The 16,503-nt window shown below is 49.8% G+C and overlaps 1 protein-coding gene across 15 annotated transcripts in view; it reads left to right on the top strand.

Moving 5' to 3' along the window:
• Window positions 1-16,503, top strand: part of SLC12A8 (solute carrier family 12 member 8) — a 130,385-nt gene that overhangs the window by 61,165 nt on the left and 52,717 nt on the right. For 13 of the 15 annotated variants that reach the window (XR_010155740.1, XR_010155741.1, XR_010155739.1 and 10 more), the window contains one exon: window positions 15,122-15,235. The exons of the other annotated variants lie outside the window; for them this stretch is intronic. Coding sequence is in view for 10 of the 13 variants with exons in the window: in XM_009446336.5 (XP_009444611.2) it covers window positions 15,122-15,235 (114 nt within the window). In the remaining 3 variants the exon portion in view is untranslated. The remainder of the gene's footprint in view (window positions 1-15,121; window positions 15,236-16,503) is intronic. 15 annotated transcript variants of the gene reach the window in all.

The following is a 16,503-nucleotide window of genomic DNA, read 5'->3' as shown; positions in this document are numbered from 1 at the left end:
GTGCTCCAGGTAGTTTTTTATCATGATTTTTAAGTCAGATCTGGGAACTACTGTCTTCAAGGCCCTTGGAAGGTTTCTCCTGGCACTATACCTTTCATGTTCTGCATTGCTCATTCTATTTTCCCCTGTAAAGGTAGCCTTTTTGATGCAGTAGTCCAAACCTTGTCTTGCGGTGCCCTTGTATATGTGCTCAGTCCTGCCCCCTACTGTACAAGAATCGCACTGCAAGGAGTAGAGAATCAGCTGACCTGTGGGACCAGAAGCTCAGCCTCTCAGGCTTGCAATGTTCTCTGAGAACAGTGTGTCTCAGCGTTTGGTTTGGAGATTTCCTGTATCGGAATTATCTAGAAACTCATTAGAAAGACAGTCTGATCCATACTCTCAAATTTTGGACTAGTAATCTACATTTTAGATAAGCATACTGGAAATTCTTATGTACATTCAGATTTGGAAACTACTACGTATATGGGATTTACTAATCCTATTGATCTGTAAAGGGTTAATTTGACTCACACATTGTTACCTGTCTTTGACAGGCCCCTTACTGCGAAATAACCATCCATGTACACAATGGACCCCTTGGAGTAACCAGCCTTGCTTCCAATATGACTGTTGGGGTAGTAACCAGGAGAAGGTGCTTAGGCCCTAAATTCTGTCACTGAAGCCAATGGTATAATTAAAGCTCAATGTGAAGACTTGAATACAACACATCCCACCCTCATTTTAGTTTCATCTGGCAATTGAGGTGTTTTTGCTTTGGCCATTATGGGTCTCCCAATCAGAGTGGAGCTTCTAGAATAAGTATTTTTAACATAGAGTCCTTGAGCCCCTGAAGTTGCGTGCACAATTGTATGTAAATAAGTGTATTTTTCTAGGACAGGGTTCAGAACTACTGCCAGATTCTCAAAGGCATTCTTGACCTGAAGGGGGAAAGATTAAGGATTAGAACAGAGGTATTTTTCAGGGTTAGAACAGTGAAGAATTATAAACAAAGGCTCATGTCCAGGTAAGGATTTCTGAGCCTCTGCAGACCAAGACTGACCAATTGTCCAGCATTCCCCAAAATCCACCTGCTCTCCCTCCTCTTTTCTTTCTGCCTCATCCTTTCTTCCTTTATGCTTGTCTCTCTCTGTTTTTTCTCCCCAATCCTTTTGTCTCTCTTTTTCCCCTCTGCCCCCACTTTGCCATCTCCCCATCCCTCCTCACCTTCCATTTCTTCTCTTTCTCTCCCTTCCTGGCCTGAATAGGAAGCAAAGCATGTACTTTGACTTGTTCTACCTGTTGAATATTTTCAATATTCCACTTATTTTATGTTGGCGGTTCTTGTTTGTAAAATTATGTGAGTTGCACATTTAATATTTCTCTGGCTAGGTGAGAAACTAATGCTTTAGGCATCCTTGTTCCTTGATTGTTTGGATCCAGCCTTTGTTAGAAGGCTTTCTGTGGGCAGTGGTCCCCATCACCCCTGGCCAGCAGCAGGCATGCCTTAGGCCTCCCTCTTGTTCTGAGATTGATTCTGATGAAGAAAAACTGGCTGACCAGAATCCCAGACCCCTGGCTCTGAGCCCCTACCCTGATCCCACAACCCAGCTGTCTCTTCTGGATTATTCTCGTTTGCTGGCTTTGGTTTGGGGATCAGAGAAAGGAGCCATGGGCTGAAGAGGCCGTGGGACCTGGTCAAGGTTGCAGAAGGAAGTGCGAGCGAGCGCTGCCCAGCTTCGACCCCTGAGTCTGCTCCCACTCTGTGACTCTGTGAGCAGGAGGGATGGGCTGGCCCGACTCCCTGGCTGGGCGTTCCGGGTATGGATGCCTGACACATGAAGTCACCAGCTGGGGAGGGCCTTTCCACACTTCTGAGCCTCGCCCACCTCAGCCCTGGGCAGCTGGGAGTTCCGAGGAAGCGGTGGGTGACCGCTGAGGGGTGGGCCGAAACATCCTCCCTGTGCCCCCCCACTGCTGGTTTGTGTTCCTCTCACTGCACGTGGCAGGTGTCCCCTGGCTGTGGGGAATTTGCAGATTACTCTCCATGTGACTGTAGAAGGGTCCCTGAAGGCACTTCTGGCTTCACCATTTTGGGGGTACCTCCTGGGGTAGGAGGCAGGATGGTGGGTCTGTATAAAGCACAAAGTGGGATATGTGCCCTCAAGTCACTCACATTTGGGTGGGGAGCAAGGCGGCCAGCTACAGACCCAGAGAACAAGGCAGGAAGTCCTGGGCTGACAGTGGGCGTGCAGAGAGTGGGCTCTGTGGTGCGAGCAGCCTGTGAGTGCTGGCCGAGGGTCGGGGGTGGGAGTGAACCCAGAGGTGGAGCTGGCAGGAGAGTGCCACCTCCTGAGGCTGGCAGGAGATGATGTCCCAAATTGCAAATTTGAAAGTTAAATAATATACAAAGGACTCACGTGGGCCCCCCACCCCACTCTTCTCCCCACTACCCTCACTCCAGGGCCCAGACAAGGCCAGTGCTAGAGCTTCCAGGCCTGCTCACAATCCAACTTACACGTCCCTCTTGCCTGGATCTTCATGCTCCCTGGGGACTGAGGCATGCACCTTCATCTTCAGGGATGTGTTTTGAAGAAATATTGAGGCCTCTGCCACAGGGTTGACCTAACCCCAACACATAGGTGCCCACACCCCAGGCCAGCACTAGGCAATGGGGCAGCCTCTAGACATCTCCCTGGGGATTGCATTTGCCTTTAAATCTCTGGGCCCCATAGAGAGTTGGCAAGTGGCTGTCATTGTTGGCCTAATGTGAAAGATTGCATCACATATACTACAGTTGTCAGAGACATGGCTTTGGACTCAGACCTCCAGGTTCAAGTTCCAGCTCAGCTATAATTTGCTGCATAGATTTGGTCAAGGTAGTTAACCTCTCTGACCTGCTCTCTTTGTTTCTGAAAAGCAGGTAATAACGCCTGCCTCGCTAGGTTGCCAAAGCATAAAATAAGATAATGTTTATAAGAGGCCTAGTGTTATGCCTGGCACAAAGTAGGTGCTCAATAAATAATCATTGTCATTATCATTGCTTGTCCTGGAAGAATAGGTCCCTGGAGGCCCTGGGTTATCCTCTAAGGCAGTGCTTCAGGATCTGGGGATCTTGTTAAAATGAAGGTTCCAATGCCGCAGGTTGGGGACCATACTTTGCATAGCAAGGTAGTTTCCTGGGGCACCTCAATCACGTTCAGTCAGGAGCAGCAGCATCCTTTCTCCTCCTCTTGCTCTCGCCTCGTGCTCTCTGGGTTGATCAATCATCAAAACACTTCCTCCAGGCAGGATGTAGGGCAGGATGTATGGTCACTGGACTCATCCAGCACCCCAGTGACTGCAGCCACCTGGGGATGAGGAGGGGATCCGGAGGGAGGAGGGAACTTGTCTCTGACCTTGAGGATTCCTAATCTGACGGGGAGATGGTACAAACACACCTCACTCTCCATAAGCGCCTGCAGAAAGGGCACACAATGGCTTGCAAAGGAACACACAGAGGCACAGGAAGGGGCCACTTCTGGTTTTCTCCTCTCAGAGCTAGAAGGCTGAGAGCAGAGTGCCCCTGCCAGCCCCACAAAGGGAAGCGGAGTGCAGCCTGAAGCTGCAAGGTCAGGTGATATGGCACTAGCCCAGGGCAGCCCGGGTTAAAGGCACACTCACTCAAGGCCAGCTCTCATTTAGTGGCACCGCAGGTTAAATGCTGCTCCCAGGCCTTGGGTCCCAGTGACCAGGAAAGTTTTGAAAATGAGAACATGTGTTGGCCCTAGGACTAGGACAACAGCGCCCTTGATTTTGCAGAAGTCTTCCCTGGAAGTTGGGCATGCTTGATATTGAGACGCTGCAGTTTGTGTTTCTTGACGGCTTTGCTGCAAATTCTCACGCACCTTGCCCTTGAGTAAAACTCCAAGGATTCCAGACGTCGGCAAACTCCCGAGCACAACGGTCCTTTCCACCTAAAGCCCTGAGCACACAGTGATTTCTGCCTACATTGGTGACTGGTGGTCAGATGGCTTGCTGGGCAGCTTCCCCGCCCCGCTTCTCATGGAGGAAGGGCCTCCCTGTGGTGCGAAGAGGTGTTCCCTGTGGCAACAAACAGAGACCTTGTCTCTACAAAAAATGTACAAACTTAGCTGGGCATGGTGGCGTCAGCCTGTGGTCCCAGCTAGTCGGGAGGCTGAAGTGGGAGGATCACTTGAGCCATGGGAGGTGGAGGCTGCAGTGAGCCGTGATCATGCCGCTGCACTCCGAGGGAGGCCACAGCTAGTAGGCAGGGCCTGTGGCTGTGTCCTCACCTTCCACCATCCTTGGCCAGGAAGCCCCCTTTGTCCTCTATTCCCACATCTGTACGGCAGGGAGGAGCCCAGGCCTTAAGCAAGGATGCAGGGTGCCATCTCTGAGGATCCCTGGGGAGGGTGCTGTGGAAAGAAATGGCTTGAGGTTTTCTTTGTTTGTTTGTTTTGTTTTGTTTTGTTTTTTATTGTGGTAAAATATCCATAGCACACACTTTGCCATTTTAACCCTTTTTAACTATACAATTCGGTGGCATTAGTTACATTCACACTGTTGTGCAATTATCCTAACCATTTGCGTCCAAAACTTTGTCGTCACCCCAAACAGAAACTCCGCCCCTAGTAACTTCTGTTCTATGATACTTTCTGCCTCTCTGAATTTGCCTATTCTAGATATTTCATAGGCAGTAGTTCCCCTTATCTACAGTTTTGTTTTCTGCAGTTGCAGTTATCCACGGTCAACAGTGGTCCAAAAATAGATGAAAATAGTATAGTACAATAAGGTATTTTGGGCCAGGCGCAGTGGCTCATGCCTATAATCTCAGCACTTTGGGAGGCTGAGGTGGGAGGATTGCTTGAGCTCAGGAGTTTGAGACCAGCCTGGGCAACAAAGTGAGACCCTGTCTCTACAAAAAATATAAAAAATTAGCTGAGCATGGTGGCGCCAGCCTGTAGTCTCAGCTAGTCGGGAGGCTGAAGTGGGAGGATCACTTGAGCCCTGGGAGGTGGAGGCTGCCGTGAGCCGTGATCGTGCCACTGCACTCCAGATGGGGTGACAGAGCAAGACCCAGTCTCAAAAAAGAAAGAAAGAAAAGAATAAAAAAGGTATTTTGAGATGAGGGAGAGAGACCACATTCATAAAACTTTTATTATAATATAATTGTATTTTATTATGTCATTGTTGCTAGTCTCTTACTGAGCCTAATTTATAAGTTAAACTTGATCACAGGTATGTATACATAGGAAAAAACATAGTATATATAGGGTTTGGTATTATCTGCCATTTCAGGCCTCCACTGAGGGTTTTGGAAAGGATGCCCTGTGGATAAAGGGGAGCTACTGTAAGGGGAATTATACAACATTTGTCCTTTTGCATCTGGCTTCTTTCACTTAGCATGAGGTCTTCAAAGTTCATCTGTGTTGTAGCATGTATCAGAAATTCATTCCTTTTTATGGTGGAATAACATTCCATTGTATCGATATACCACATTTTGTTCATTCATCTGTGGATGGACATTTGGGTTGTTTCCACTGTTTGTTATTATTAATGTTTTATATTTTTTGCATGTCCCCTGGGGCTAGGTGCCAGAGACACCCCAGAAAATAAGAGAGTATGGTGCCTGCCCCCACCTGGCTCATAGTCTAGTGGAAAAAACAGGCAAGTAGCCAGCCAGTAACAGCAGAGAGATGGGGACCCATAGGACATATTGGACAAGGGCTTGGCCACACTGTGTTCTGGTCTCCCCTGAGCAGCTGCTAACTTTGTGACGTGGGCATCTCCTTTCTCAGGCCTCAGCTTTCCCATCTGTAAAATGGATTTGAGGCTAAAGACTGCTGTGATGCTAACTTTCTACAGTTCTATGATACTGAATCTTTAGCCATGGCATTCTGAGGGAGGCCCTGCTTTGTTTCTTGGGTAGGACTTGGGGTGGGGGAGAGCTGCCCATGGCCTCAGAACTTGGTGGGGAAGGGGTCTGAGCATGTGAATATTTTCAGCCTGGTGCTTGGCAGGAGGGGGGCTCTGCTTACATATCGGTGTGTTGATACTGACTGCCCCTTCCCTGCAGGGGTCACTTGACCTCCCACCCCCTCTCAGCTGCCTGCCTGGAGAGGATATCCAAGCAACAGTGGGGCAGGGAAGACTTCTTGACCAGCTTGGAGCTGTGCAGGAGCAGCTGATTTGAGGGGGCCATGAGTTGAGTTAGGATTATTTTGGGGGTGTCAGGGGTCAGGAGTTGAAGCATGGGAAGTGGGATGCCAGAGGCAGAGACAGCCAGAAGGAATAAGTGGTGGCTGGGAGGAACCCACAGCCAGGGTGGAGACTTCCCGTTAAAACAGCCCCTTATCCTGGCAGGAGGGAGAGTGCATTCCTTTACCCCAGGAGATAAGGAGGCCAGATTTTCCTTTCTCAGGGCTCCTTTCTAGGGTAGGCTAGTGGGGGCTCTGTGGGCTGGGCTGGGGCCAGGTCCCTCTGGACCCCTCTGCAGGGTCCCAGCTGGAGCAGCTGGAGCCCCTGGCACTCATCCAAGACTCCCTGCAGCCTTGGACAAGCACTGCCGCAGCAGTGGCAGCACAACGTTTGAATCCCAGTTGCCTCTCTGTGCCTCAGTTTCCTTCCCTGAAAAAAATCCATCTACCTCATAGGGTAGTTGTGAGGCTTCAATGAGTTAATACGGTAAAGCACTTGGAACGAATGGTATGCAGCGGAAGTAGACAGCACTGTTCTCACCCCAAGATGCCTCTTGTTTCCTGGGGCCCAGGTGAGAACCTAGTGTCTCCTCAAGTCAGATTCTTTTCACATTCTTGGGCATTTGACAGCTCTTTCCGCTGTAGGCCTCTCTAGGCAAAAATCTCATCTCAGCTTACTGACCCCAAGGCCATTATGAGAAAAGGTTCATTAAGCATTTAAAATAGAGCCCGTGTTAGCAGATGGAACAATTTCTTGGTTATTAGAAACCATTCTTCATGAAGAAAAGGCTTATCTTTCCTTTCACAAATGAGGAATCCTTAGCTCAGAAAGAGCCCCGGGACTGCCCTCCTAGACCACAGGGCATGGCAGGAGCTGCTCTTGTTACGGGACACTTTCAGCCCCTTCCCTCCCAGGCCAGGGAGGCTGCCCTGACATCCCCCAATCTGGCCTTTCATCCCCTGGGTTGCCCAGCCCTGGGGGTCCTTCCCACTGTTTCACAACAGCCAGTCCTCCCACAGGGTGGAGGCTCTCCCCATGGCCAGGCAGGGGCTCTAGGCTGCTCCTTTCTAGGCAGGCTGGGCGGGACTCCCCTGGCCCTCTGGGCAGGTCAAGCCCCACTTCAGATTTCCCTTCTGGCCACTGTTGGAATGCCCAGCCCTCCCTCTGTGTATTTTCTCTCTGGGTGGGGTCTTAGGCTGGAAACCCTGTGCACATCCTCTCTCCACCCTCTCTTTGCAGGACCAAAGTCAATAGGGCTGAAGCCAGAGAGGAGACTGTGGTCCGAGGAAGACTCCAGGCTCACGCCCAGGACTCTTTGGGGGCCTCTTCGAAACCTATCATTATTTCCTCTTCCAAATCTCCAGGCAGTGATCAATACAAAGCAATACAGCCCGATTCAGTTTAATTTCAAAACAGTCCAACGCAATACAGCCCGATTCAGTTCTATTTCAAAACACTTTTATTGAACACCAATAGTTAGTTGTACCAGGATTGTTATGACCCAGTTCAATGGGAGAGCCCAACAGATTGGGACTTGATACTATCTGGACTCCAAACTGTACTCTCAATTAGGGTTACTGTTCCCCTTTTGACTCTGCGTGTCTTTTGAACAATTGGCTCCAGCTCTGCACTTCAGTTTCCTCAGTTGTCAAAATAGGCCAATGAATTAGACCATGAAGGTTTCCTCATCTCTGCCCTTCCATGTAATCTCTCATTATCGGCCAGTAAGGTTTTATTAACATATGAAACTGTCGTAGTGAGCTTGTTTCACGGTTCTGGAGCACATCCTGTATCAACAATCACAGAGTCAGGGAAGGGAGGAGGGCATGTTATGGAAGCTGGTTTGGGATTTTACCTCTGCCATTGGAAACCAACTGTGTATTTGGACAGTGTGTCCTGAGAGGCCTGAGAGTGGGCTTCTGGCTGGGAAGACTTCAGAATTAGAAGGGTTCTGAAAATCATCTCGTACTGTGCTATTGACAGTTCGATCTGCAGGCAGGAGCGTGGCATCTCCGGGGAGCTCATTAGGAAGGCTGGGTCTCTGGCCCATGCCAGTCTCGCTGACTCAAAATTTGCGTTTCAAAGCTCAGAGGGAAAAGGGCTTGTTTACAGTCCCACAGTGAGTCCTCGCATAACCAGGGCCCGAACCCAGGTGTCCTGATTCCTGATTTTGCCACTGTTCTTGCCTTCCTCCACCCAGAGATCTTCAGGGTCCTTGTGCCTGGAAGGGGGCCCTGTGCTTCACGCCGAGGGAGGATAAGCATGGCAGGGACTTCTCCCAAATCTATGCTCCTTGAGTTCAGTTTTGACTGGGCTCCTCCCTGACGACCTGTAACTGCTTCACCCTTTGCAGCTCCCAGAAGAAAAACCCCATCCCCAGCCCAGGCAGGCCAGGCCTGCTGTGTTTAATTGCCCATCTCTGTGCCTCTCAGCCCATCTGGGGCTGGGCAGTATCTGAGTGAGTGTCCGGGTGAGGGTGGGGCTGCTTGGGAAGGAACTCTTGTGGGTGACAAGTGGCAGGATGGGGCCCGTGGACACTCCCCTTCCTCCCCTTTCCGCGGACCCCCTGGGTCAGGCAGTTTCGGATTGGCTGCAGATCCCCGTCTCCGTGAGGCCGCGTCTGGCGAGGTACAGGTACTGAGAGGCGCTGGGCTGTCCAGAGGCGGCGCGCGAGGCCGGGTGCGAGGTCTTGCGTGCGCGCCGCGCCCACTTCCTTTGCTGAGGAGCCTCGCGCAGTCTCCGGGGCCTACCGTTTCCCCCGACGCCCTTCGGGCGTCGTCGTGCGGGTCCCTTCCCAGAAGCGGCCTCTCCTTTCCCTTTCCTCGCAGAGCCGCTCTTCCTGCGCCCTCCGAGCCCCACCCTCCTAGCTCCGTCCGGAGCCCTTCCTCCGCGCTGGCTATTCTCGGTTGCGCCAGCCTCTCCCATTGTCCATTCCCAGGAAAGGGCTGTCTGGCTGGTCGTCGGTCGCTGGTCCAGGGGTGGGGGACCCAGAAGAGAGCGCCGCCGGAAGCCCCCGCCGCGGCAGCAGCCCGCAGCCCGCAGCCTGCAGCCCCAGCATCATTTTTAGAAATCTCGCTTTCTAAGTTAGTCAACAGTGCAACCCGACGCCCACAGGGAGGGGTATGACTTCCCGACTCCCTCTTCTAATTTCAGCAGCCCCCAGCGGCGTGGGGGGAGGGGATGTCGGGGGCACCGCAGGTGCCACCCAGAGCCCCCCAGCAGCCGCCTACCCAGGGCAAGGGTCCCATGCCCGGCTGCTGGACACCCCAAGCAGCCCTGCTGGAGCAGCTCTCGGTCCCACTAGTGACCCCCGCTGCCTGCCTTTGGCTCAGGGGAGGAGGGTAGGCTCCCACGAGCACCCCTTGGGAGCAGATGGTGGGCCCTGAAGAGCCACAGCCCACTGGCCACATCACAAGAAGCCTGAATTACCCGAATTCCGGGTGGAAAGATCAAGCCTTTCTGCAGACAGAGCTTCAAGGACTTTCCCTCTGCCTGTTCCTGCCTGGGTCTTGTTGTCATTTGTTCTCTCTCTTACCCGCACCCCACCCCACCCCCCTTTTTGTTTTTGTTCTTCCTAAAAGCATACAGCTCAAACTGGACCAAAGTATTTTTATTCCGTGGATAGAGAAACAGATGTTCAGGTCAAACCCAGATCCATTCACACGCAGCAGCTGCAGGCCCCAGGCATCCCAGGCCTTTGAGAGTTGAAAGATGTCAGATGACAGGACCCCAGACCACAAGACTCAGTTTCACCAGCAGAGGAATTGAAAGCCCAACAGAGAGGCAAAGAGACTCTTCTGAGGTCAAGAAACAAGTGTTAGAAATCCCTGGGGAGGCTAGACGTGGTGGCTCACACCTGTAATCCCAGTGCTTTGGGAGGCCAAGGTGGGAGGGTTGCTCGAGGCTGGGAGTTTGAGGTTGCAGTGAGCTACGATAGTGCCACTGCACTCCAGCCTCGGTGATAGAGCGAGACCCCGCCTCTTTAAGAAAAAAAAGGAAAGAAAGAAAAGAAAAAAAAAAAGGAAATTCCTGGGGAATGACTTTGGGATGGATTACAGAGGGTCAGTGTGGTAGATGGAGACCTGAATTCACTCAGATGTGGGGTCCAGGACAGGCTGTGTCCTCCCAGCTGTGTAAGCTCCAGCCAGTTGCATACCGGTAGGCACATGGTATTCCACAGGATAGGACTCCTGCCTGCCCTACACAGATGGGGCCGGGGGAGATGCCATGATCTCTGTGGGCATGTTTCCTGGGGCTGAATGGCAACCTGTGCTGTAAGGGGGTGCAGTGCCAGGGCCTGGGAACCCACCTCCTGGAGAGAGGCCTGGCTTCTGCCACCGGGAGAGGCAGTGGGTGAAATACAGGCAGATCTGGCTATGTAACCCTCGGACAAGCTTTTTCACGTTCCGGAGCCTCGGTGTCCTCAGTTAGTCATCGTACAAGTATGACATTGTAAGGTCTTGTTGTTCAGTGGCTGGCACATAGGAAGGGTTCAGTCACTGGTCGCTCAGCATTATTTTCAGAAGTGAGGTTGCCCTGTGGTGTCCTTGGAGTGACCTGCACAATCTCTGTGCACACAGTCTTGGCCATTGCTTGGCAAGGACTGTGGCATGAAGACATTATTGGCTATGTCACTCTCAGGGCTGCTGTCCACTCTGAGGCAGGGCATGGTGGCAGTCAGGCCTTGGGAAGTTGTAGGTGCCTCCTGGCGGGACAATCTCACGTGCAGATGTAGCTGCTAGAGTAGAGGTCTCGAACCTTAAGGTCCATGCTCTCCAGAGAGGCTTCAGAAATCTGCCCTTTCCCAAAATGGTATGCAAAATGTGGTGTCTATGGGGACAGGGACCATGGTTTTCATCAGACTCTCAAATGGGGGCAACTAAAAGAATTAGGAACCTTTGTTCTGGGCATCAGCAAGTCAGGCATTAAGAGCCACTGTCGGAGGGCATGGCAGGCGGCATGGACCTCAGCCCTACCCTGGGTGTGACCCACTGACCTCACACCATGCTTAGCTAGCCAGTACCGGCCAGTCAGAGACATGAGTGCCTCCCCTGGGCACCCACTCTGCATAAGCCCAACAGAGAGTCAACAATGCCTCAGGTCTGGGTGGGCCACCAGGTTCAGGGTGCGGGAAAGAGACCCAGGCCCCAGCAGGCAGGATGGGGACCAGTGAGCAAGACTCTTTGGGGACTGGCTCAGGACAGGGGACCGTGAGGTGGGGTGGTGATAGGTGAGGGGTGCAAGTCATAAAGGGCCTGGGAAAATAGGGGCAGAGGAAATGAGGCAGGGTCCACTGTGCCAGCTTTGGGGGCTCCTTGTTGTCCACTGGAAAGTGGCCCATGTGAGGGATGGGCCACCAGATCCAATGCCCTGCCTCAGTGCGCTTGGTCAAAGAGTTAGAAAATTCTCTCTGAATAAGGCCTCAGACTGTGGGTCATGGAGGTACGACTGGGGGTGTTCTCACCCTCTCTCTCTTTTGCTCAGTTTCTTTCTTTCTTTGGTCCTTATTTTATTTTTCCTGTCTTGTTTATGTTTTTCTCATAAGCCACTCAAGTCATTTTGGGAAACAGAGTACAAACGGAAAGAAAGAAAAGCTCTTCATACATAGAAAAGCTGACGAGAAAGTGGGCTTTCAATTGTGGGATGTTTTGTTTGTTTTCCTAAAAGATATTTTTTGATGACAAGTAGATTATGTTCATTTAAAAAAATTATTTTGTCACCCAAACTGGAGTGCAGTAGCATAGTCACAGCTGACTGCAGCCTTGACCTTCTGGGCTCAAGTGATTCTCCCACCCCAGCCTCTTGAGTAGCTAGTACCATGCCCTGCTAAGTGTGTGTGTGTGTGTGTGTGTGTGTGTGTGTGTGTGTGTGTGTGTTTTGTAGAAGGGGTCTTTCTGTGTTGCCCAGGCTGGTCTAAAACACCTTGGCTCAAGCAATCCTCCCACCTTAGCCTCCCAAAGTGCTGGGATTGCAGACATGAGCCACTGCACTGAGCCCTTTAACTTAAATGTGGATGTTTTGTAGAAATAAAAAAAGAAAGTAAAAGAATTGCCTGTAATTGCATTATACAAACAACCACAGTTAGTATTTCGGTGTGTTTTCTTCTAGCTGTTTCTTACATGTATAGATTAATACACCTTTTTTTGTATTTATACTATAAATGGCATCCAGTTTTCTGAATTAGCATATAGTATATATAACATGGACAGTTTTCTCTTATACTAAAAACTCTTTATAAGCATTTAAAATGTCTCAGTTCCACATAAACATTTAGAACCTCCTCTGATTTTTTCATTTTTTATTTATTTTTAAATTTTAAAAAATTGAGATGGAATCTTGCTCTGTTGCCCAGGCTGGACTGCAGTGGTGCAATCTTGGCTCACTGCAACCTCTGCCTCCTGGGTTCAAGCAATCCTCTCGCCTCAGCCTCCAGAGTAGCGGGGACTACAGGCACACCCCATCACGGCCGGCTAATTTTTGTATTTTTAGTACAGATGGGGTTTCACCTTTTGGCCAGGCTGGTTTCAAACTCCTAATCTCAAGTGATCCACCTGCCTCGGCCTCCCAAAGTGCTGGGATTACAGGCGTGAGCCACTGCACCCGACCCCTCCCCCGATTTTACATTATTGTAAACAAAGCATTGACACATATTTTTGTCCATAGCGTTCTTTGCAAAGTTAAGACTATTTCCTAGAGCAAGATTCAGAACTGAGCTTGGCTTCAGCCCAGAGCAGGCTGGGCCAGCAGTAGTGTGAGTGTGAGCGTGTGAGTGTGAGCGTGAGCATGAGCGTGAGTGTGAGCGTGAGCGTGTGTCAGCGTGAGTGTGCACTTTGTGAATGTGGCAGGGCTGCATTTCTCATTGGCCCTGCAAGAGATGGCAACTGAGGCAGGCCCACGAGGGAGCCAAGTGACTCATTATCTCAGCCTGTGGGTCTTGCTGAAGGGATGGGCAGAGAAAAGGCTTCCCAGTGACTCATCTATTGGGCCTGAAATCCCTCTGAACCTTCAAGCTGGCCAGGGCAAAGCCCTTCAGGCCCAGTGACCAAATATTCCCCTGAGTCAGGGCCGCCCTTGGGCCCTTGGAGATGAATACGCCTGATGAAGTGTTTTCTGTCCTGCGAGGCGGGCCTGCCGGGCACACACAGCCCTCCGCTCAGATGTGCTTTCCGACCTGCACATTAGTCCAGCTTGGCTGAGCTCGGTTCCAAGGCAGGCTGGGCTGGTTTTCTCCTCCTTAAGACTCATCAGTGAGGTCAGCCAGCGGATAAGCTAAAGTTAACTTAGCTATTATTGCTTTTTTGTTAATGAGGGGAGGGCCAGCTACAAAGACGCCAAACCATTCAGAAAAGTTGTACAGCACTTGGGATTGAATATGCCAGAACAAATTCTGTGTTCAGGCAAAATAAAGCAATTGACAATGATTTAAGTCCTGACTGGACTCCCAAGGGTCCCTTGTGCTTCCCTGAGATTTCGTTTCATTATTTTTTTAAAAAAATATTTTTCTTATGAAGTTATGAATCTTGGAAGCTGTGTGAAGTGCGGGCGACCTCATTGGACTCATCAGAGTGGCAGGAGCCTTCTTTTGTGGATGGAAGCTTGGGCTGTAATTAAGCTCCGAGCGGGTGGAGGATGAGGCTTGGGGAAATTCTGTCCCTGAAACCCTAGGGTTGGCTATGGAGTGACAGCTGAATACCCATCCTACGGGACTACAGGGGTTGAGGGAAAAGGAGCAGGGATTGGCTTCTCTTGGACGACAGTTAATAGGAACAAACCAACTCCTTCTCAGAGACAAGATTCAGAAGCAGAGGCTGAATATCCTGGGTGTTCCTGAAACCAACAACACTTGACTTGTGTCTTAAAATTCCACAGCCCACTAGCATGTTCACAGATGCTGTTCAAAGTGACCTCCTTTGACAAAGAAGCAACGTGCCTGCAGGGTTGAAACCACTTGAAAAAAGTTTGTTAAAGTCGATGTACAAAAATGTTTAAAATGCTTTGAGGAAATGAGATCTGAGATGTTCCTGCTATGAAGTAGGCTGTGAACAAGTCAAATTGAAAGTGTGGAAGCGAGATGTGTCCATAGGCTGAGAGATCTAAAAGAAAGGTTCTTTTCAGCGTGACCCATATTTGCAACCTACCTACTGTGCACCAGTGCAGTGCTTGGCTCTGGGGGATAGAGATCTGCAGACCTGGATTTCATGCCTCAAGGAGTTTAGTTGGGGAAAGTCCTACTGTGGCCAGACCTAGCGTCAAGAGCGGTGAGGAGGGAGGAATAGATTCTGATTAGGGAGTGCTTATAAAGCCCAAAGGAGCACCATTTGGGCTGAGCTTGAAGAGTTGGCCCACTACGATGCTTAGAGATGTGGGAGAAGAGTCTGGAAGGCCCAGAGACTGCCTAACGAAGGCATGGGGGTGGGTGTGGGTGGCCTTCCTCAGGGTGTGGCTGCTGGGGAGGAGAAAAAGCAAGGGATGAGTAGGGAGCGGTGGCTGTTGCCAGGTTGTGGAGGCTTTGATAGGAGTTTGGACTTGATTCTGTAGCTATTAGGGACCCGTGGAAGGTTTTCGAGTACGGAAGTAACTTGCAAATATCGATTAATTTTTTTAATGGAAAACAAACATATAAATACATGCTCATTGAAAGCTATTTCAGCTATATTAAAGTCTATGAAGCAAAAGATGAAAATGCTCCCCTTCCCAGAAGTAACCACTGCTTCCTTTCATGTTATTTCATCCACCTGTGTCTATGGGAGCAGCACACAAAAGTCAACCCTAGAAGTGGGAAGGTAGATGGTTCTGCAGACCCGCTCTGTCGCTGTGTGTCACATACATGCCCCTACCTTTCCAATATTTAAAGCGATATATGAAATAGTACCATAATCTAGGGAAATGTGTCCTGTGTCTTCTCACTGGGCTCACGTTGCTCTCCATTGCATTATTTCAGAACATGGTTTCATTGGATATTCACCCGAACTGCTACAGAACAACACGCTGCCCGATTACAGCCCGGGGGAATCTTTTTTCACTGTCTTTGGGGTTTTCTTCCCAGCAGCTACAGGTATTGTAATCTGGGTTCTTTTTTACTCTCAAATTAGGGGTATACATTCTTGGTTCCAAAATTCAGCATCATCATTGGCCTGCAGGTGCTCTTGGTATGTATATCCAACTTTAGATATGGGCTTAGCTTTGACTAAAATTTTGTTATTTTATCTATTTATGTATGTATTTTGTAGAGACAGGGTCTCACTATGTTGCCCAGGCTGGTCTTGAACCCCTGGCCTCAAACATAAAAATCTATTATTTTAACAGAGTTTACTGAAGGCCTTCGATATGATTTAATCCTCCTCACTCCTTACACATTGACACCTTTTGTTCATAGAAAGGATACATATCTCATAGGGCTGAACAGGACGGATTCCTCAGCAGGACAAGCCGCTCTTTCCACAGGTGGAATAAGTGCATACCTGGAATCGAAACTTCCCTTCCCCCTACCCGTACCAGCACATCTTCTCCTAGAGGGCAGAGAAACACTATTGTCTTTTGTTTTCTTGCTGTATCAGGTGTGAGCCAAACCAGTATCGCGGGGGTGAGGAATGAATCTCCTTACCCTCCCTTCCCCAAGTTCCTGCTCTGCAGTGACTGTAGAGGAGCCTCCCACAGCCAAGGTCCCTGTAGGGCTCCTGCCCCATGCTTGGGTCCCTGGCCTGGAAGGCAATAAGCTAACATGTTGACCAGATGCTCCATAAAAAATAACATTTGCTAGTGACTGGGCTTGTCCCCAGGGAACAGACTCTTAATGAAGAGAGAAAAGCATTTCACTCTTGATCAAGACAGTATTGATGGCCAGAGGATATCTGTCTTGTCTCCTTGTCTCTCTCTCCTTTCCCTCTGCCCTCCCACATATGGCAATTTCCTTACTTGTTGTCCCCACCCCAAATGGGATAGGGACAGAAAAAGAAGGAGAAGCTACTAGAGTGTCTAAGATTGAGAAGATTGTCCATACAAGTGTTAGCAAGGATGTGGAGACACCAGAACCCTCATGCACTGCTGAAGGGAATGTAAAATGGTACAGTGACTTTGGAAAAAAGTTTGACAGTTTCTTAAAAATTACATCCAGCTATTCCATGCCTAGTTATCTACTGCAGAGGATCAAAAGCCTGTGTTCATACGAAGATTTGTACATGAACTTCCAAGCAGCTTAAATTTTAATAGTCCCAAACTGGAAATAGCTTGAATGTTCATCAACAGGTGAGTGCATAAATAAACTATGATGTAGCCACACAATAGAAAACCACTCAATAATAAAAATAAATAACTGGTCAGGCG

The sequence above is a fragment of the Pan troglodytes genome, chromosome 2, assembly GCF_028858775.2.
Source record: "Pan troglodytes isolate AG18354 chromosome 2, NHGRI_mPanTro3-v2.0_pri, whole genome shotgun sequence".
NCBI classification, from domain to species: Eukaryota; Metazoa; Chordata; class Mammalia; order Primates; family Hominidae; genus Pan; species Pan troglodytes.
This window is presented reverse-complemented; position numbering and strand designations above follow the sequence as displayed.